Raw genomic sequence first — 22,940 nt, 5'->3', positions numbered from 1 at the left:
GCTAATTAATTGATAATTTATGGTGCGGTTATAATGACGTTGAAATGGAATGACCTAACTAATGATGTGACAGCATTTGAAAAGATAATACGTAGACAATTAAAGCTAATGTGGAAAATCAATAGCTGCTTTTTTCTGTATATATTGGTATTTAATACTTTTTCAATCTCATTTTAATTGATAATTATTTTTTTATGTTTAATAGAGATATTTTATAATTTTTTATTTTAAATAAAAATTACTAAATTAAAATAAATTTAACAAAGATAAATTAATTTAATTAACTATATAACATCATATATTTAAGTAGGATCTATCCAAAACTCATTTATTTATATATTTTTTCAAAATAAATATTTTTATTTATATTTAAAATTTCATTGTATAAAATTATTTTATACTTAATTGGAAATAAATAAACATATTTTTTTATTTTATTTTATTATAAAAAATTTTATTCCCTGCAAAATGATACTTATATTCCATATACTCCCTCTGTGAGTTAGACTTTTTGGTATTTTTTGGTATTTAGTCAAGAGTTAAAATAAAAATTGGAAAGTTTAGTTGTGGATGGAGGGAATATTTTTTATTGTTATATAATTTTTAAAAAATAAATTTATTTTCTAATTTTTTAATAATATATTATATTTATATTAAAATTACAAATATTATTAATTACGTAAAAAAAATAATATCATAATTCAGTACTTTTAACTAATTAAATATTATTATCTTAAATATTGTGTCACTGATTAAAATATTTGTGCTAGACGAAAGGAAGTATAATACTCTTACTCATTATGCCATGTGGCAATGACCTATTTAGTTAGAGACACAAATAGTCATTTTTTATGACACAGCTAAAAAAATAAAAAATTATTTGTAACGGGACAATAAAAATACACGTTACGTTATCTATGATTTTAAATATATTTTAAAAGTTATAGTTATTTATATATTTTAATTTTGATCTATTAATGTACATTGTAATTTTTTTTTATCTAAAAAGGTATATTTAATTATTAATTTTTTATTTAAAGTGTAAATAACTCTTTGTACATGCTCTAGTAATCTTTTTATAGACCTATTTGAAGATTTTTAAAATTAAAGCTTAGGTATAAGAATTGTAAAGGTTTATTTTGGAAAAAAAAATATTAGTTTATTTATCATAATTCATAATTCTTTTCTTTGGGTTTATTTTGATTTTAAACTATTCAATCTTTACATTATTCAATAAAAATATATTTTTCTCATAAAATAATTAAATCATTGTTTAAATAAAAATCCAAAATCCAAACTAAAATAAAATCCAAAAGTAACAAAGCTTCAAATTCTAATTGAATAAATTATTATTATTATTATTATTATTATTATTATTCATTAAGCACTTTAACTTGTTCCTTTTTATGTTTTGTCATTTGTAACATTGTATAGTTTCATTATTTCAAATAAAATATATCAAATTCGCAAAAATTATTTTTATTATAATGATTAAACTTTGAGGAAAAAAAATTGAAATGCTGACACTTTTATTTGGTTTGTTAGCCAAACAGATAATAATAAAGAATTGTGTAAAAAATATAAAAATAATAATATATATAATTTATTAATTTTTTTAACAAAATCGTGTGAAAAAAAAATATAAAAAGAACAAAGCCTATATTTTTTGGGAGATGATCAAATGCTGAAAAAATAATTTTCAGCACATAGCTGAATAACTAAAAAATAATTATATTAATTTATATCATTAAATCATTTAATTAATATAATTATACATAATTTGATTTTAGGTATTCAGCATGGTGCTGAAATATCCATGCTGATATTTTTTACTATTTAATGTGTATGATTTTAAGTAAAAATTTAATTATGCTTTCGTTTAGTTTGTTAGTCAAACTTAATTTTTTACTATTTAATATATATTATATTAAGTAAAAATTAATTATTTCCTCTTACGTCCTTCCAGAGACACTAATTATAACAGATATTTTATATATATACATATATATTATAATATAATATACTTAATTTATTATATATACATATTGAATAAAAAAAAATAACTAATTAATTAAGTTAGATCATTCAATAAAAATTATGTAGTGGCTACAAATGAATTATACATGAATGCAAAATAAATTCCAGCATAAGAACGTGCCCTATAATTAAAGTACATAATCTATTACATACTCTAATATAATGTACTATTACATCAGTGGTCTCATCTTTGTGAATCAAGAACTGCTCCCTCCATCCCATGTAATATGAGTGTATTACCGTAAATATGAGAATTTAGGTAAAGTATAATTAGTAAGTAATTAAGAAGTGCATTAGTAAAAATAATTATAAATTAAGATTAAAATAAGTAAATAGTTTAATTAAAATTAAGAAAATTATAAAATTTAAAATGCGATTAAAGTGCATAATTATATTTCCAAAAATAGAAAGAACAAATTACGTGGGACGGACGAAAATAGAAAATAGGGACAAATTACGTGGGACGGAGGGAGTATAAAATACATAATAAATAAATTTTAAAAATAAAGTCGAATAAAGCAATTTTTTCAAGTGTCTCTAAAATATATGGGCGTACAATAAAATATCATAGTGTGTTTTTTTAAAATAAAAATAAAAATAAAAAACTTATTTAATAGTATTTTATAAGTTTTTTTTTTTAAAAAAAAAAACCCATTAAATATATAATATTTATATGAAAATGAGTTATAATATATTTAATAGTTAAAATGGAATGATACATTATATAATTCATTTTAAAATAGTAATTATATTAGTAATATTCTTAATAATGACTAGAACATTAAATCATGTTGGATATTATTTAATTAAACAAATGCTACCCATTAATTAAATATGCTCAGCATATTTTTATTTAACCAAACACTAATTTGGGGGTTTAATATAAAACCCAAAGCTTATTATTGACAATGAAGACTATTGAACGAAGATCAAAATAATGGGAAAAAAAAAAAAAAACCACCTTTAACTAATAAAAAATTAAATTTTAATTTCAAATTGGGACAATAATTTAACACACATATATATTAGAATTTGAATATTTATTTTAGTTGAATAATAATTTGAATTATATATATATAAATAAATAAACGCACATTTGTACTAGTCAATTAATAATTATAAAAAAACAGTCATATTTGGTGCACACTATAGCAAATAAGCCTGACCAGAAAAAGCCTTTATTCAAGAAAAGAGCCACTTATTAATATTAATGTTTTTTTAGTGGTAGGTCACAGCTCATTAAGCAATTGCCTTTAATTAGGAACCATTTTATATATATATATTATTGCATTGCACAAATATAAATTAATATTTTCAATATAACAAAATAAATTAAAAAAATAAAATAAAAATGTATATATACGCATTTATAAAAAATGATTAAATACAAATTGTTATTTACATCAATTTTCTCAAAAACATTAATAATTTTTATATTTATTTATTTATCAATGAAACGTGAATAAGGAAACGAGACCCAACAACAATTGTCGTATCCACGTCATAATCACCATGTTTAATTAATTAATTAATTAATTATTTAATTATTTAATCTCTTTTGCCTAATTATAGAATCATATCAAAGTATGTAATGTATCGATTAATTAATTAAATTTAGGTGAAAAGCACTGAATCCATAATTGTTTCGATTAATATTTATTAATTATACTTTGTTCGATGTTTTAATATGTATTATAATAAAGTTTTTTTAAAAAATAATAAAATAAAAAATAAAAAGAGAAGAGGAAAAAGATAGAAAATTTTGAAAATTTAAGAAAATGACCAAATTAGCTTTTCTCCGGGTGACCTAACTTTGTGACTTAGCAAATTATTAAAAGCAAGACTGCATTAAATAAATAAAATAAATAATCAGTGATATAATATGATAATTTATTTATAATTTTAATTAAAACAATACATGTATTTTATATTGTATATATATTTCGTTGAATTACTACTTCATATTATGTGTTATACAAGAAAAGATACTAATGTCTAATTAATTTTGTACTAGTTTTTTAATTATAAAAGTTTGTTTGGTTGGGGTTTGAAATCGATTTAAAATAGAGTCGTGATTTGAGATTTTTTTTAAAGTAATATTTTAATATAATATTTTGTGAGAAAAAAATTATATATTAATTAAGAAGATAAACAAATTACTTTGGTTAAAAATAAAAAAAAAAATTAAAAAAATTTACTATCCTATACTAATCAATTTTGTGCTTTTTTTTTTTTTTTTTTCCCTCTTAAAATTCCTAACTCTTAGTTACTTTTCGTTATCAGTCTCTACTTACAAATTCTTTTCTTTAAACTCCCTATTATTTCAGATAGCTCCCTATTTATAAATTTATTATACAAACATCATATTTTACCATTTAAATAATATTTTATTTACTTTTTGTCCCCACTCTCGTACAATCTAAAAAAAATCAATTCATCTATTTTCAGGTGTCTATTATTTTAGTTACAAAAATTAAAAAAAAAATTCAAATGAATATTTATATTTTAAAAATTTATTTTTAATATTTTTCTATACTGTAATCAATACTTTAAATAATATTTGAAATTATTTTTATTACTTTACTGATATTTTATTCATTTGAGATATTATATCATTATAAATATATTGCATTGTTGTTTAAGGATTACAATAATTATTTTTAATTATTTTTCATAGTATGAATATTTGTATATTAATTCAATTGACTTATTAATATTATCAATAGTATATCATATGTTAGTATATAATTATTTTTTAAATATATTAGTTTTTACAACATTAATTTTTTATACTCCATTATCTATTTTGTGTATCTATAAGAGAATATATATATACTTTTTCAAATAAATTATTGCACAATTAAGTTTTACTCTATGTATTATTAACAAATTCTCTTTTTTAAACTGTTACAAATTTACATCATTAATGTTTTTTTTTTTTTTTTTGTCAATATTTATTTCATACAATTATTTATTTATTATATGTATATATAATAAGAAAGTAAATTTATAAGGTAAAAATTAAAGATTTATACATGAAGACAAAATGAAAAATACAATAGATATGCAAAATTAAATAAAGGTATTTTACAATTTTTAGATAAATAGGGAGTGAAAAAGAAAAAATTCATAAAAATGGGTGATAAAAAAGAACAAATTAATGTATAGTGAAAGTTGCCCCCTTTCTTTCTTTTTTTTTTTTTTTTTTTTTTTTTTTTTTTTTTACTATCATTGGGAAGTATTTTTCATTTTTATTATTAAATATAGGTTTCTTCACTCAGCATAATCTTTTAGCGATACGATTCCAAAAATATATATATATAATATGATCTATTATCTTTAAAATAAATCAATATTTAATATAAGATATTATTTTTATATTAAAAATACAATTTTTTTTATTTTACATAAAAAAAAATTTAGATTAAAATACTAAAAAAATAAAAATATTAATTACTATTCATCAAAATTTATATATAAAAAAAAAGACGAGTATATATATATATTATATAATAATGTAAGTAACGTAGACAAATCAATATTTAATTCGAAGCGAATTTTGAGTGCTAATGTGGCACAAAAGTCTTTTTAGTAGTACATATGAAAAGGAAGAAATAAATAAATATTCATATCTATTAAGTAGTTACAAAAAACCAAATTCACTTTTGAAATTTCCAAAATTATGGTGAAATTTAAAAAATGTCGTCTATTATTCCAAACAGTACATTAAATACACCAAACAACACATGAAGATAAAAGAAATAATATTTGTACTATAAAATATTAATATGTGCTGTTAATTTTATTATATATATATATTTATAAAACTGTCAGTTGATGTACTATATTTGTATTATATAAATATATATCTTATATATATAATATATATATTGTTATTATATGTTCGGTATATTAAATCAACACAGTACCAATCTATTATATAATAAATATAATTTGACATTTTCAAATCTACCTAGCGTGTTATAATTAAATTAAATTAAATCAAATCAATAATTTAATTAAATAAACGTAGCCAAGCCAATGGCAAAGTCGCATTTCACAAATCCCTCACCCCGACGGAACAATTAATAATAAAAATAGAATATAAGTCGCATTTGGATTAGGCACGACTTCAATGTAACTATATAGGTTATTTGTCCTAGTGTCTGTCCCATGCATTAGATACATACACGCAAATCCAATTAACAATAACCGAAAATTATTATTATTATTAATATTATTATTATTATTATTATTATTATTACTAAACATGTTTAGTATGTTAGCTATTAGATTTTTTTATATATAAAGAAAGCATAAAAATTAGAGAAATTTTTCTAGAATTTTTTTAAAAAATATATTATTATTTTTTATAAATATGCTTCGAATTATTTAAATTAAAAGTTAAATTAGAATTTTAAAATAAAAATTATACTGTTGCTATTGCTCCTATTTATTTATTGGTGAAATATTTGCCAAAAAGTAATAGTAGTAGCATAAAAAAATAAATTAATTCTTAAAATTTTCTTAATAATAGTAATAATAATAATAATAATGAGTGCATAAGGCTGTGCTTTTTGTTGGATTAAAGTTTGGGTTTTGAAGAATAAATTTTTTAATTTAATTAGTAGTTTGATAAGATATATAAATGCCTTAATGTTATTTTTTTAATGTAAAATTAAATTTTGTAAATTATATAACACTTCTTATTTTATCGTATTTTAGTAAAAATGCATAAAAAAATATATATTATTTATTGAGGGAAACTTTTTATTTTAATTTAAAATTTTTATAAAATATTTTTTTTTTTGTCCAAAATTGATGTTTGGTTGTAAATACAGACCATGCAAGTTTTATATAAATAAAAAAAAAGTAAAACATTTTAAATATTTTTTTTCAATAAAATAAATAATTGATCAACATTTTATTTTTATAATTTTTTATAAAAATTAGATAATAATTTATCTCTAAAAAACTATTAAATATATTTACCTATTTTATTTGTATAGAATCTGCATAATTAAATTCGTATTTACAGCCAAATATCAGTTTTGAACGAATATGATATTTTGTACAAATTTTACATTAAATAAATAAGAGAGTTTTACATAATAAATAAAATACATAATGTATTATACATTTTTATTAAAATATAAAAAGTGTCGTATAATTTACCTAATAATAAATAAAAAAAAATACGTATTTTATTTGATTTTTTTAAAAAAAATTAAAATTAAAATAGTCAATTTTCATCTTTACTTAAAAGTGGAACGAATTTTTCATTAAAAAAACATTATTTGTAAATTAATATTGTAACAATGTTATATCAATTTTAAAATAAAAATTGAAGGAAAATAGCGTGGTCATTTGCATCTATATTTTCTTTAAAAAAAAAAAAAAAAAAAAAGTATTCAATCACGTTTATATATAAAAATATTAAAACTAAAAATTAAATATTTACATAAATAATAAAACGGCGGTGAACTGTGCACAGCAAAAGCATCTAAAAACACAGCAGCAAAGAAGCAGTATAAATGATCCATTTCCATATGGTCCAAATACTACGAACTATTCAACTATATATGTGGATGGAGTCAATGATACTGACTGAGTGAGCTGATAAGCATAATCATTACAGTCAAATTCGACTGTCTGTCGTCTAAATAATATTAATATTAATAATGAGGTTAGTGTTATTTGATTTTATTTTCTTTTATAATGTTTATTGTTTTTTTAATGAAATATACTCTATTAATTTGTCCTTTTGGCCTAAGTATATAACTATTACTCTTTTGTACCATCATGTTAACGATATTAAAATTTAGATAAAATATAATTAATAAGTAATTGAAAAATATATTAATAAAAATAATTATAAATTAAAATTAAAATAAATAAATAATTTAATTAAATTACAAAAATTTTAAAATAGAATTTAAGTGTATAATTTTTTAAAAAAAAATAAAAAATTACATGCAACGAATGCAACGAAAGAAAATAAAAAAAATGAATATTTTATATATGAGACGGAAGGAGTGCATACAATAATGTTTTATTAAAAAAATAATTAAATAGATATAAAAATAGTAAATCAATAATTGTTGTGTGTGTGTTTGTTCATATTCAATTTGTCTATTTTATCAAACATTTACAAGTGACAAAATGAATGTTTGAAGGAAAGTTAATGGATGTAAGCTATATGGAAACTCACTCCACCCCATTTCGGTGCCAAAAAAATTTATGAGGAATTTTCATAAGCAAAGACTGTAGGATTGTAACACAACCCGACAGACTGCAAGGCTAGTTGTGAGTGAGTTTTGAGAGTGTATTTTAGAAAAAAAAATAAAAATAAAAATTGTGTAATGCTCTCACCTTTGTCCATCTTAATTTTCCATAGTTTGAATGAGTGTTTAGGATTAAAATTTAATTTAGAATTTATCGAAGATTGGAGTTAAAGGAGTTCAAACTGAAGAAGATAATTAGACTCTGAGTAGCTTTGCTATATAGTCGTTGTCCATAAGCGTTTGTGACAACGTGAACCGGTTGACGTATTTTTCAAAATAGGCTATGATAGGAGATTGAGTTGAAAGAATTGTAGTTATTTTATGTTCTGTAACTGATCAGTAAAACTTCTCCTGAATTGAAATATTCAAATCTAATCTCAAATATAAGTTAAGTGAATTTTCCGCGTTTCAAAAATTGACCCTAGTTCTAATTCACCATTTCCCAACAATTTTATCTTACAAAATAACAAGTAGACGTATACGATTAAAAAAAAAAAAAAAAAAAACTAAAGTAAACTCCACAATGAATCATTTCGCTTGTATAATTGGAATCAAGATAGTATGAATACACAACAATAAATTAAAAATTAAATTAAAAAATTATATGAAATATTTATTTATGACATCCCATACCAAATCCCATTTTTAATTCAAAAATTTAAGATTCCACCAGTCAATTGAGCGTTAGAACGTAGAGGAGAGGGCTGGAGTGGAATCAAGTTGAGTGTGTTTGTTTATGTATAAAATTAAAATACAATAAAAAGCTTGGAGTGAAAGCGAAGTTGAAAAGAGCAACCACGTATTCAATTGCCTTACGTCTTATCAATCAGACAAACACCAACTCCCAAAACAAATAAATAAAATAAGTAAATAATAAACGACAAAAAAGGATAAGTAGCTGTAGTTATCTATCTGTGTTCCCTTCCATTTTTACATTTTACAACATGATCACACACACACACTCACACTTCCGCCAGTGCTTATCCCTCTGGACACCATATTTACCAACTTGCATCAATTAAATAATAAATTAAACATTTAATAATAATAATAACATATTAAAAATGGGTTGATGTAGTTGTTGATATTATCTCACAATTGTAAAGAAATGTGGACAAAATGTCGTCTGCTTGCGGTGGCTGCGGGACTCCTGAGTCAGCAGCAGCCTGGAAATGGACGATAATTTCTGGATAATGCTTCCAACAAATACACTTCCATAGGATATTAAATACGACATGATTTTCTAACCTTGTAATGAATGCCACATTTGACTAAGAGGTACCAAAAGTAATATTGAATTACACAAATACCCTCGGCCCAAACCTGACTTATTGGGCGCCAAATATGAAATTACCAAACAAGTGAGACGTTAGTTGGAGAAACTCACTCTACTTCATCAATAATAGTACTTTTTCTTTTTCTTTCTTTTTATAATTTCAAAACTTCTATCTTAACCGAGCCTTTCCAATTGTATACCTTTTGATCTCCATTCCAATTCCTTTGGAATGGACAACGTCGATACCAGCTGCCATAATCGATACAAACATTAAAATAACTCAGGTTGCAAGAATAGCATGACAATGTGTATGTGTTATGTAATTATATACCTTGGAGTAACATTCCAAGATGTAATGTCTCCAAATTTGTTGGTGCTTCCTTATCATATACTGTCCTTCCAAGGATGACTCGATCGACAATAGAACATTCTTTCTTCTTATCAAATCAAACCCATTTCCTGGAGTGGCACATGCATTAATCTTCGAAAAATCATCTAAACAAAAATATAGTTGCACTCTTATTATTATTAGCTCATGAGGTCAAGATGATGAACTTGCATACGACTAAATATTTTGGTATCAGAATAATTAATGAACTTCGAAAAGAATTGACCATGTTGTTTAGAGTTAATACCACATTAGAGAAGATTGACAAAAAAACAGAATCGACCCTAATTATAGCTAAAACCATTTGAGAGCATATCAGATGATTCAATCGTGATAAATCGAACTCTAAAAAAAGTACACATGCAACATAGATTCAGTTATGTGTGATAATAATCCTCTCTGAGAAAAGGAAGGAGGAGGCAAAAAGAAGTAAGTTATTATGGAGGAAAGGATTGTCCAATCATCAATGTAAATATAACGATAATTACGAAATGATTCCAATGTATTTGGAGATACCATTATTGGGGTTAAAAGTCAAAAAGACATGCTCAATCAGGTGTCTTGCATTTAGCTTCTGCCATGGACAACAACTACACTTAGGGTGTGTTTACAGGATTATAATTTCTAATATTATTTCAATAAATTATATAATCATGAGATTTATTTAATATTATATTTACAATCTATCCAACCTTATCACCTTAAGAAAGCACACCCTTAATAAATAGGGAGCTTTCTAAGTCTCAAACTAATGCATAAATAAACCACAGGGAATTCCAGTTCATATTAAGACAATAACAGAGCATATTTCAAATGTAAATAGTATTGCAAAGCTGCAGAGACTATGTAGTGTGTGTACTTGTACCCAGAAACTCTGCAGGGTGTGTGTTAGATTGGTGCTGTAACTTTTCCCATCACTACCATATTTCATTAAACCAAAACTAGTAACCTAGGGTCACCTTCCTGTTTAAAAACGCCTCAGCTGATAGATATACCTGAAAATGGTCGAAGCTAGTTTTAGCAGGCACAATTGATCACACAACACACATTTTCTAGGAGAAAATGATAACAAGATGTGGGACTCTTTCATAATTATAACGAAAGTGTTTGCTAACTTAGATGGAATTCATGTAATGAAATGCAAAGGGGTGTGCAAATTATTGAAGGTTTCCATGCACAGTTATGAAAAAGTGGAAAAGGTCTGATGATATCAAATTTTCATCTGCTGCATAATATATAAATTTTCATCCTTTTCATTGTGTCAGTAAGATACTTTCAAACATGCTCACTTAGTTGCAGCACCATAATCACTGAAGCTTTAAGATTTGATGCACAGATCAATTAAGTTTAGTAAGGATGTGAGACGGAGGAAGTAATACCAATGTTTAGACAGGGTGGAATTCTTTCAAGGTATGCGCGTGTGTTCGCCACAAATCAAGGTACTGTGGAATTCTGTAAGCATTTAAATCATGATATACTTTATGATCTTTGGAATTGCAGTGGCCAAGAGCTTGTGCTATGTTGTATGCAACTCTCACACTCATTTCCCATGGCAGTAGCTGTTCATCCCTTGCAGAAAAAGGAAAAGTGTTCACTCAATTGATTTAGATGTGTGCACAGAAAAATGAAATAGAGGATGACCTGCACCACTTAAGTAATTCACATGCTGCGATGATAAAGAGCTAGCAAAATTATTATTTGAGACTTCACTAATTTGACTATTTTTTCTAAGCAGAGGAAGGAATTGTAGTGGGCAATATGGGATCAAGATGTGTAAAATAAATGTTCCATTATAAACTTATATGTCTAACCGAATCAAAATCGAAAAATGGAAATAACCAAACAATGAAAGAGATGATTTAACTGTGTATCATTAGACATTCATCTACTTCAGCACAACATCCAATTAAGTTCACAGTCTATCATTCTGCCTGCAGAGTAATCACATTATCAGCAATGTCGAGCAAAGTTCATCATCAATCCAAATCAATTGCTCGTGATGAACTGCTACTATTTCACATATATTACTCATGATGAACTCACCACAAACTGCTGAAGATCTAGCTAGTACTGATTCGAGAAGCGTTTAATGGCAATACGTTGTTCCTCTCCACACTCAGAAACAACCAATTCACTGCTAAAACCATTGGCTGCGGCAAACAGCTCTGCACGCTGAAATTCCTTGGATTCACATCATCAAATTTCATTCATTACAAAAAAACATACATGTTCTAAATGTAGTAAGTATTATACAATACAAATCAGACGCATATCACACTCATTGTTGTTCCCCTAAAACCACAAGCTCAATGCTAAACTACAAATTGAGCATAAAGCAGATTAGCAGGGTCGGGAGCGTGTTCAAAAGGAATCAGAGAACGAGTTATTACACAAAGAGCTCTTAGCAACCGCTAGTACACATCAATTAAAGAAGAACAGAGAAACAGTGATCACCTAGATCTGGTTTTTCTTCGGGAGAGTGGACATTTGCATGCAAACACCTCATCCTCAATCCAACTACATTCACAGTTCCCCTGCTTGTAAAAATACTCGGAAAGCCTCGAACAACAGGGAAGAATCTCCGCAGCTGAATCGACACGGGTAAGCGAATGATTCGACCTTTGAGAAGGCAGCGAGCGAACTGAAGTGGAAGAAGGTGAGGCCGTGAGATCAGGACAATGACAATGGCGGATGATTGGCACGTGAGAGAGCGAGAGACGGAGGCATGAGTCATGCAGTTGTCACGTGACATAGAAGGTCAGTAGTGCAGTGCTTTTTCTTGGGGGACTTTTGGGTTTTGTAATCCCCAATAAATCGTCACCGTTACTTAGATGGGCCCACTCAATTAACGGATTGGAGTCGCATTAGAATCCTGGGCTTGTTCGCTCTTTAATTAACTACAAACAAAAGATATTTATTTTTTTCTCTGTAACCTAAAATGGCCCAACCTGATTCATAGGCCCAATTAGAAAGTTACAAATGTAATACATAGCTCATTGGCTGCAATTTATATTCACTCTCTCCGTCCGTAGACACTACATCCACGTTGCCGTTTTTGTCCGTCTCACATATCATGTTACTTTTCTTTTTTGAAAAATGATACACACTTTAATCTCATTTTAAATTTTTAATTTTTTTTTAATTTTAATTAAATTAATTAGTTATCTGAATCTTAATTTATAATTATTTATATTATAGATAATTATTTTCACTAATTCATTCTTAATTATCTACTAATTACATCCCTCTTAAAATATCGTGTCTACAGTGCAGCAGACACGGTATTTGGGACGAAGGGAGTAATATTTTAGTTTAATTTAATAAAATTTAACATTTGTAATAAATTTATTTTATAGTTCAATGTACAATGTTGTTATAGAATTTACTACCTCTGTAGGTATTACCTGCTTTTTTTTTTTTCTTTTTTTCTTTTTTTTATTTGTCTGTACTTTTTATGATGTTTTGCCTGTTTGTCGGGTTGGATTTGACATTTCTTTTCAGACCCTTATCTAATTTGATTTCACTTCACTGCTTAGAGTAATTAATGTAAAAATATGTAATGTTTGGTAAAGCTATTTATGCAATTATCACTTTGTTGTAAACAATTGGAGCAATGGGTGTGATTCATACATCATTTCAAGAATCTTCGATGTGACTCTACACTCACTGCCTGTGAATATATTAGACTGTATTTACATAAATAATTTAAAATATTTTGACTCTAATTTGTTAACAATATATATATTTTTAAATATCATATTAAATATTTATATTGTCTTAAAAAATATTATATGAAACATTTAAATTTTACTGTTTTAAGATTTTTTCAAAAATTAAAAAAATAATAATAAAAAAAACCCTCTATTTAAATGAAACTTAAATAATTTATTTGAAATACAGTATAACATAAAAATTTAGATGATGTTTAAATGTACTTTAGAAGTATTTAGAAAGTTTGAGTTAGTTTGGAAATAGTAAAAACTTGATCATAATTTATATTTTTTACATCATATAAATCGATATTGAATGTTATATATTAATGTAATATTTTAACTGAAAAATATATATTTTTTTTATTTTTTAAAATAAATAATATAAAAAGGTTTTGAAAACATAAATAAACATTATAGTCTAATCCACCAAACTACTTACAAAACTTGTAAAAAAAAATTACTTATATCTTTTGAAAAAAAAAAAAACAAAAAAACATTAATAAGCAGTACCAAAAGTTACAAAAGTATTACTCCCTCCGTCCCATGTAATATGAGTGTATTACTGTGGACACGGAAATTTAGGTAAAGTATAATTAGTAAGTAATTAAGAATGTATTAGTAAAAATAATTATTATTTAGTAAAAATAATTATAGATTAAGATTAAGATAAATAAATATTTTAATTAAAATTAAGAAAATTATAAAATTTAAAATGCGATTAAAATGTATAATTATATTTCCAAAAATAGAAAGGACAAGTTATGTGGGACGGACGAAAATAGAAAATAGGAACAAATTATGTGGGATGGAGGGAGTACATTTCAAATAACCTCAAGTAAATATGAAATTTTGTATCATATGTTTGAAATTTCTAATAACAATAAAAAGAAATACATACTTAAAAAATAAAAGAATTAACAATTTCTTGACCTCATATGACATACACACAAAAATACATTCAATTTATTTTGTATATATATAAAATAAAAAAAAACTTAAAAAAAAAAAAACTAAGTCAAGTTAAGTTAGAATAATCTAGTTAAATTAGCAAATACTCTACTATATATATTTCTACAAACTAATGATCTGAATTCTTCAATGTGACACTTAGGTTGTAATTAAACAGAACACGAAGCATTATCCATCAAATGATTGGACGTGGTGTTTTGTTTTTAGTTTGATTTCAATTTAGTTGGTCTGAATATATATTCATTTAAATGTAATATTTTATGATAAAAATATATTTTTATAAAAACAAATGTAGATGTTAAATGAATTTAAAAAATAGAGCCGTAATCGGGGGCGGAACTACACTAGGGCTTGAAGGGTCACTTGACCCCTCAAGCCAAATTTTTTATAATTTTTTTAGTATTAAAAATATTAATTTTTATATATTTATATACAATTTGTCTCCAAAATTGTCTAAATTCATATATAATTTTGTCATTATTATTTATTTAAATTTATTAATTAAATATTAAATAAATTATAACATTTTGCCCCCGCCCAAAATTTAAATGCTAGTTTCGTCGTCGCTGGCTGTAATGCCTCTTCATACATACGTACATATATATATATATATATGTGTTGAAAAGTAGCAAGACATGTGGGCTGCACTTTTAACTTGGACAAGATCTAACATGTTGCACATGCATCCATAATCACGGATATACCAATACATGTCGTTGTGTTGTAACGTTCAAGTTTCAGAATAATCGAACAATTTTTTTGATGTGTTTTTTCAAATTTAAATAAAAAAAATGATTTAGCTTAAATTTTATATTTAAATAATATTTTATTTAATATTTTGTGAACATAGAGTTCAAAAAATAAAAAATTATAAACAAAAGTTTAAAAGAAACATACTATTACACTATATATGTCTAGATGTTTTTTACTATTTGAATTATGTATTTATTTTTTTTTAAAAAAAAATATTTTTTCTTTCGCAAAATATCTTACCATGTATTATATTAATACTAAACTCAAATCTTGATTTTCTGTCTTAACAAATTAATGTCAAAAAATGTAAGCACCTTTAGAGCTTGTGGCAGACATTTAAAGATGCTCAAAAAGGAGAGGACTGATGTATAGTTTTGTGGGTCATTTTTATTGTCATTACATTTTGACAGTAAATCGATGGTTTCCTCATCTGGTAAAAAGCAGACAGACAGCCAAACATGATTAGATGAGGTTAGGACACAAACAAGAATTTTTTTTTTTTTTTTGTTGTTGTTGTTGGTGTGTGTTTTTCTTTTAGTATATAAAGCTGGCCCATTTCCAATTTTATTCCAACACTTAATAGCAATGAAACAATAGCAGTTTGTTTGTTGAGGATTCACTGGATAAAATAGCCTCCACGCACTTTGTTTTGGTTCCACTTATTCGATTCAAGAATTGGATAATATTGGATTTGTTTAGACAGAATTATTTTTTGGAGGTTTTTAGAAATTTGAAAATTTGAAAAAAAAAATAAAAAATTAATATTTGATTCGATGTTTTGTGAGAAAAAAAAAAAGTATTTGATGTGATATTTTTTTAAAAAAATAAATAGAAAAAATGTGTTTGTGTAAACAGAGTTCTTATATAGATTAATTAATATTCATTGCATTCGTATAAACTAAACCCACTATAAATTTCAGGTTAATTAACTAGTCATGTCTTGTTCTTACACTAATCCACACTTTTTTAAGAACCAAAATATTAATGTAAATCATGTTATATTGTGAAGCTCCAGCTAAAATCTGTACGTCCAAGTCCTATAACAAAATTTGTAGTCTGTCCATACAATTAGGTTGTTATTTGTATATGTTTATAATGGCGCAAAATATCCAAGTGAATGTAATTTACTATATCTCGTCCAGTTCTTGTATCTTTTCTTTTAAAAAAAAATAATTCAATTTGTAACTGTATAAGTTAGTTGCAAACTCAAGTTCGACATTACAATTTAAATAAAAATTTACATTTTATAAATTTTACTAATACGAAACATTTTAGAGAAAGTTCAGATACAAAACAATATCAATATCATACTAATGTTGCGTTAGACTTGGTCCTAACAATATAAGCATATTCATTTATATTTTTGTTAACCCACAACACCAAACCATTTTGTTGTGTTTTAATTTGTCAAGAAAGAAGGTGGCATGTGAATCTGAGATTCCATTATAAAAAGAGTACAACCATTGGATGTATGTGGTGACCACATTCCAAATTATAAATATATATATATATATATTCTTTCTAATATCACAATTATATCAAACTCCTACATAAATAGTTGGTGAGTTACGAGGAGGGTTTTAGAACATAAATATTTATTTATTTAAAAACTTCCGTAGAGTTTATAAAATATTGAACTGGATAAACCTACTTTTAATTTAAATAAACACTATTATTACAACCATGCTAATTACCAAATTGGACATTAATTCCGTGCCAGTTACACACACATAAAAGTCGGTCAGTCGGGCAGGAAGAATACGGAAAACTAAGCCCGACTGGGTGATTAAAAATTTAAAATGAAGAAATTAATTATTAATAAATGAGAGATAAATGCAAGAAGAAGAGAAGTGACCAAGTAAAAATAAAAAAATAAAAAAAAAAATAAAAGAAAATAAAATAGTGTAATTGAATTGTTAATTGTGTTGTCCCACCTGATCCTGTTGTCGAATGTCCAGTGGGTTGAGTGGGAGGTGGCCTGGTGGATTATATATTGTATTTTTCTATCTCTATTTTTGTATCTATCCAAGACAAAACACCCAATCCATTTTCTGGCCAGGTCAGGTCACTAAGTCAGTCTCGATATCTCAGATTTATAAAATACTAAATAGAAAAAAAGTCAAGTCTCATATATACTGAGGGAATGGTTAGGACTTATTAATATTAATTAATCTATTTCTATTATATTAATATTAATATAAATTATATTTATATTATACTCCATTTCTATTATATTAATATAAATTATATTTATTTATATATATATATATATTAACGTTTCTGTTTTCCTCACCCACCCATGTATATATGTATATACAGGGGTACAAGTTCCAAATAGGAGTAAGTACACACTAGCATACAATGAATGCACCAAACGGACAAAACCCCTTTTCCCCAATTCCGGCCGGCACAGATTTTATTACATCCTCTTTCCCAAGTTCACATTTTTCAACAATCCCTACCCCCTTCCTCTCTCTCCTCTCTCTCTCTCTCACCAACCCCAATTCTCCCCCGCTATATATCTCCCACCATTTCCATCCCCATCCCCATCGTCTCACAACGGCAGCACAAGAAACCAAAAACAAAACCAACCAAACAGTCTTAAGCTCCAAGGTTTGCTGCAATGGCGGGGTGGGTGGTATGGGGCGTGTGGATCACAATGGCTATGGTGGCCCTGAAATGGGCTTTGCGTCGTGTCAATTACTGGCTTTACGAAGCGAAATTGGGTCCTAAAAGATTCAACCTTCCCCCAGGTGATATGAGCTGGCCTGTCATTGGCAACATGTGGCACTTCCTTCGAGCCTTCAAGTCCAACAATCCTGACTCTTTCATCTCCTCCTTCATTCGCAGGTACAAAGAAAGAAACTTGGGAATCATTTGCTGTAATGATTCTTCCATAGGATTTTTTGAATTTTCGAACAATTTAATCTCGATTACCTCTCTACTGTCTTTTTCATACATGTACGAGGTTTCTCCCAATTATTACATCCTCACGGATGACTATGCTTAGTCCCTTTCACTCTTTTTATCAATCGATTTTGTCGTCTGATTTTGGGGCAGATTTGGGAACACGGGGATGTACAAAGTGTTCATGTTCGGGAACCCCAGCATTATTGTAACATCGGCGGAAGGTTGCCGGAAAGTTCTCTCCGACGACGAGGGATTCAGGCCCGGCTGGCCGGCGTCCACCGTGGAGCTCATGGGAAGGAAGTCGTTCGTCGGAATTTACGACGAGGAGCACAAGTGGCTGCGGAAATTGACGGCGGCGCCGGTGAACGGACACGAAGCTTTGTCTGTTTACATTACTTACATCGAGGAGAATGTCATTAGGGCTTTGAACGAATGGTCCAACATGCGACAAATCGAATTTCTTACCGAGCTCCGGGGGCTGACGTTTCGCATAATTATGCACATTTTCCTTAGCTCTGAGAGCGAGCTCGTGACGAAGGCGTTGGAGAAGGAATACACGGTGTTAAATTACGGCGTTAGGGCTATGAAGATCAATTTTCCTGGATTTGTTTACTACAATTCACTTAAGGTTCTAATTCGACAAATTTTGTTTTTAATTATGTTGAAAGAGTTTGTAAGATTTTAATTGTGCTTTTATGTTCGATTTTCAGGCAAGGAAGAATCTTGTTGGTGTTGTTCAATCCATCGTGACGAAGAGAAGGATGCTGAGGAGGGATAGCTCTGCAGCAAAGAAGAAGGATATGATGGATGCTTTAATGGATGTCGAGGACGATAAGGGTCGAAAATTGACCGACGAAGAAATTATCGATATTCTTATCATGTATTTAAATGCTGGACATGAATCTTCCGGACATATTACAATGTGGGCTGCTGTGCTTCTGCAAAAGCATCCTGAAATCTTTAAGAAGGCGAAGGTATTGAGTTATGTAATAAAATTTTTTTTGATGTGTAAATTTGATGAATTCTATTGCTAAATGTTTCTTACAATTTTTTTTCAGGCTGAGCAAGAGGAGATCTTGAAGAAGAGGCCAGCTGGGCAGAAAGGTTTGACACTTCGAGAAATCCGACAAATGGAGTATCTTTCCAAGGTTTGGTTTATCCATTTTCAGACATGTTTGCTATGTAATAAATTGTATTGATGTTGTTTTCAAGAAATAAAAATGTGATCTTTCTTGCAGGTTGTTGATGAAACTCTTCGTCTTGTCACTTTTTCACTCGTTGTCTTCCGTGAGGCTAAGAAAGATGTCAATGTTAGCGGTAAGAGCTTCATTGTTGTTGTTCTTGTTGATTCTATTTGATTAGATGAATAAATGTTGTTTGTATTTATTCATAGGTTACCTTATACCCAAGGGATGGAAAGTGTTGGTTTGGTTTAGGGACGTTCATTATGACCCCGAGACATACCCTGACCCCATGAAGTTCGATCCTTCCCGTTGGGATGTGAGTTTTAAACCTTATTGAATCCTCAAATCCTATGTTGTCCTTAGAAAATGTTGTAGGTAATAATAACTAATATGTAATTTTGTATGTAGGATTTTACCCCGAAAGCTGGGCAATTCCTCCCGTTCGGCGCCGGAAGCAGACTCTGCCCCGGAAACGACCTGGCCAAGCTCGAGATTTCCATCTTTCTACACCATTTTCTCTTGAACTATGAGTCAGTACTCGTTAAATTGTTATTATTATTTCTTTAATGATGTTCGATAATTTTAAGAACAATAATTTGGTTGGATTGTAGGCTGGAGAGGTTTAATCCGGATAGCCCGCTGATGTATTTGCCGCACACAAGGCCGAAGGACAATTGCCTTGGGAGGATCCGAAGAGTCTCCTCTGTGGCTTAGATTTTGCTTTGCTTTTGCTGTTGCTGTTGGAACTGCTTCTGCAATAAGTGATTTGGAATGAAGTTTGGTGTCTGTTTGTTTTTGTTTCAGTTTCAGTTTCTGTTTGGGTCTGTCGTTCTGTGGGATGATGGTTTGGTGTCTAGCTGGTGATGTGTTGTGTATCTATCTAGCTACTGTTTATTACCGTCTCAATAAAAGTATGGTTAGCTTTCTTTGATTTCTGGTTGCCTCTAATAAAGATTTCTTAGATTTTGGCAAAGGGTGGCATTTGTTTTTTGCAGATATATTTTTGAATATTATTATTATATTAAATTGTAATAAAAAGAGTATTTATTATGTTAATTAGGTAATGATAATGTTAAGAATTATATAATGTATTATTTTAAAGAAATCCTACTCAATAAAGTTGGTCCTTATTGGGCCTTTATGCCAATGAAAAAATAGCTTCTTCTGTATGTACAAAGATTTTTAATAATGTTAAATTTTGTGAAGAAAGGTTTTTTCTGTCCCCAAAAAATGTAAAAAAACATTTAATTTTTATATATTTAAAAATAGTTAGTTTTACCAAAAAAATTGAAAAAATTCAAATTCTAAGTTAATAAAAAAAATAAAAAAAAAAAATTGATGGAGATGGTTGAGAAGAAAATCTATAAAGCCGGACATATATATATTTACCAATATCTCAGCGTTAGATCTCATTTTTCGGAAACCTATCTATCTCTACGGACATTCTTATCCATTCCAACATTTTATATAATTCTTGCCATAAATAATTTAAATGTCTGATAAAAAATCGAAAAAAGCAAAAGTAGTAACAATGCAGGCCATAAAGGAGAAGTTCAACGACATGAAAGCCATGCGGCAAGCCAAGGCCGAAGCCAGAGAGGAGGAAAAGGTACGGAACGACCTAGTACGACGCCGTTTTAAAAGTTGTGGTAAAACGTCGTTTTCTGTACTGTGATTTCAATTTACGCAGGCGGAGAAGGAGGCGGCAAAAGCGAGGGTGGAGGCGGCGCGCGAGATGAGAATGGCGAGGGAAGCCGAAGCTCAGAAGAATCTCCACGTCAGCAAAGCCGTCGAGAAGGTGGAGCAGGAGGAGGAGCGCGGCAACGACGCCGCCATGCCTCCGCCGTCTTCCGGTACTAACGCCGCCGCCACCGCTGCCGGAAATCACCACACAGCAGCTCGCAGCAACCTACCTTAATTAATTAAATCATTTTATTATTAATTAGGTGATGAAATGCAGTTTTAATTAATTAGTCATTCAATTACGTTGTTTTAGAGTTTTATCTTTTTTTTTTTTTTTTTTTTTTTTTTTGAGTGTGTTATTTGTTGTTTTTATTTTAAAAATCAATAAGTACTATTAATTTGGATACGATTTTATCATTTTTTACATTTTGACAGTGGGCCCAAATAAGTACTGGGCTTACAAAGAGTATCGGTTTGGGCCTCATAAAAAGCAAAATTACTTTATTTTCTTAACTATCATTTCTTAAATTTATAGACCAATTATAATAAATACTAATATTGTGACAAAATTATATTTATGTGTTATAGCTAGATTTATTATTATTATTATTAATTTTAATTTCTAGCATCTTTACATCTACACGTGTAAATTTATATTAACGATTTTAATTTATTTAACATTGGTTGATATTTTAATTTATTTATATTAATTTGCAAACGATTTTATTAAATTTTTTTTTTGGAGAGTTGGTTCGATTATATAATGGATCTGATAAATAACACAAGTTATTAGAGGCAAGAATCTATATTAATCATAAATAAATATATATTTTTATATAAATTAAAAATTCTATATTTTTATAAAAACTAGTTTATATTAATCATAAACAAATAAATATTTTTTTATTTGTTTATTTTATATAAAATTGTATTCTCTACAAAATAACATTTATATTGTATATATTTTATTAAAATATACTAAAAGTATTAAAATATTTAAATACATATACTAAATTTTTTAATCATATATATTAATTCATATTTTAAAAAATACCAACATCACTCAGTATAAAAAATTAATAGCATAACTTATTATTAATAACTTACTAATATTTACTATCTAAATAACCGTATCAATGGAGGGAGTGCTCATATAGAATATTCGGTTGACTTATTGTGAAACAAATTTCAATTTATACATTTCTCAAATGGTAATATTTTGGATAAAAATAATATGTAATATATTAATTAAAAAATTACTCCTAATATATAATGTGATATTTTAAACAAAAAAATTATGCAAATACATTCTAATAAAGTAGAAAAATAGGACCAAACAACATTATATTTAATTTGTATTTAGGGATAGTCTTAATAATTTGGAAAACAATTATTATTATTATTATTATTATTATTATTATTATTATTATTATTATTATTATTATTATTATTATTATTATCCATAAAAAGTACATAGAAAAAGATTGATTTGAAATGATTTTATTTATATAATCCCGTTTGATATTTTAATTTATTTATATTAATTTATATAATGGATCTGATAAACATCACAAGTAGTTAATTTATAAATTATCCTCTAATTGGTTGGGAATATGTAATAATGGTAACATTTATAATTTATTTAAGAAAAAGCAACTAACCTTTTAAATTTATAAAGTAAGTATAATGAAATAATGAACTGACCAAATTATTTACACTAACATTTTATTCTTTCAATATTTC

The 22,940-nt window shown here is 26.9% G+C and overlaps 2 protein-coding genes and 1 long non-coding RNA gene across 3 annotated transcripts; 2 read left to right on the top strand and 1 right to left on the bottom strand.

Annotated features, from left to right (window-relative positions):
• Window positions 1-10,760: 10,760 nt before the first annotated feature.
• Window positions 10,761-12,692, bottom strand: LOC127245594 (uncharacterized). The gene is made up of 3 exons (XR_007837455.1): window positions 12,440-12,692; window positions 11,365-11,554; window positions 10,761-10,980 (listed from the first exon to the last, which is right to left on the bottom strand). It is a non-coding gene; the product is annotated as an uncharacterized LOC127245594 (long non-coding RNA).
• Window positions 12,693-17,879: 5,187 nt separating this feature from the next.
• Window positions 17,880-20,449, top strand: LOC127246080 (ent-kaurenoic acid oxidase 1-like). Its single transcript, XM_051267285.1, has 8 exons — window positions 17,880-18,270; window positions 18,481-18,958; window positions 19,041-19,304; window positions 19,389-19,478; window positions 19,569-19,647; window positions 19,724-19,830; window positions 19,923-20,044; window positions 20,126-20,449. Exons 1-8 carry the CDS (start codon window positions 18,044-18,046, stop codon window positions 20,226-20,228), a joined length of 1,470 nt encoding a protein of 489 aa, XP_051123242.1. The 5' UTR covers window positions 17,880-18,043; the 3' UTR covers window positions 20,229-20,449.
• A 505-nt stretch (window positions 20,450-20,954) lies between these two features.
• LOC127245814 (late embryogenesis abundant protein 6-like) lies at window positions 20,955-21,465 on the top strand. Its single transcript, XM_051266893.1, has 2 exons — window positions 20,955-21,123; window positions 21,205-21,465. Exons 1-2 carry the CDS (start codon window positions 21,007-21,009, stop codon window positions 21,430-21,432), a joined length of 345 nt encoding a protein of 114 aa, XP_051122850.1. The 5' UTR covers window positions 20,955-21,006; the 3' UTR covers window positions 21,433-21,465.
• Window positions 21,466-22,940: the final 1,475 nt, after the last annotated feature.

This window comes from Andrographis paniculata, unplaced genomic scaffold (assembly GCF_009805555.1).
Source record: "Andrographis paniculata isolate CXL003 unplaced genomic scaffold, ASM980555v1 Contig10END, whole genome shotgun sequence".
NCBI lineage: Eukaryota > Viridiplantae > Streptophyta > Magnoliopsida > Lamiales > Acanthaceae > Andrographis > Andrographis paniculata.
Note: the sequence above shows the minus strand (reverse complement) of the source record. Positions and strands in the feature narration are given on the sequence as shown.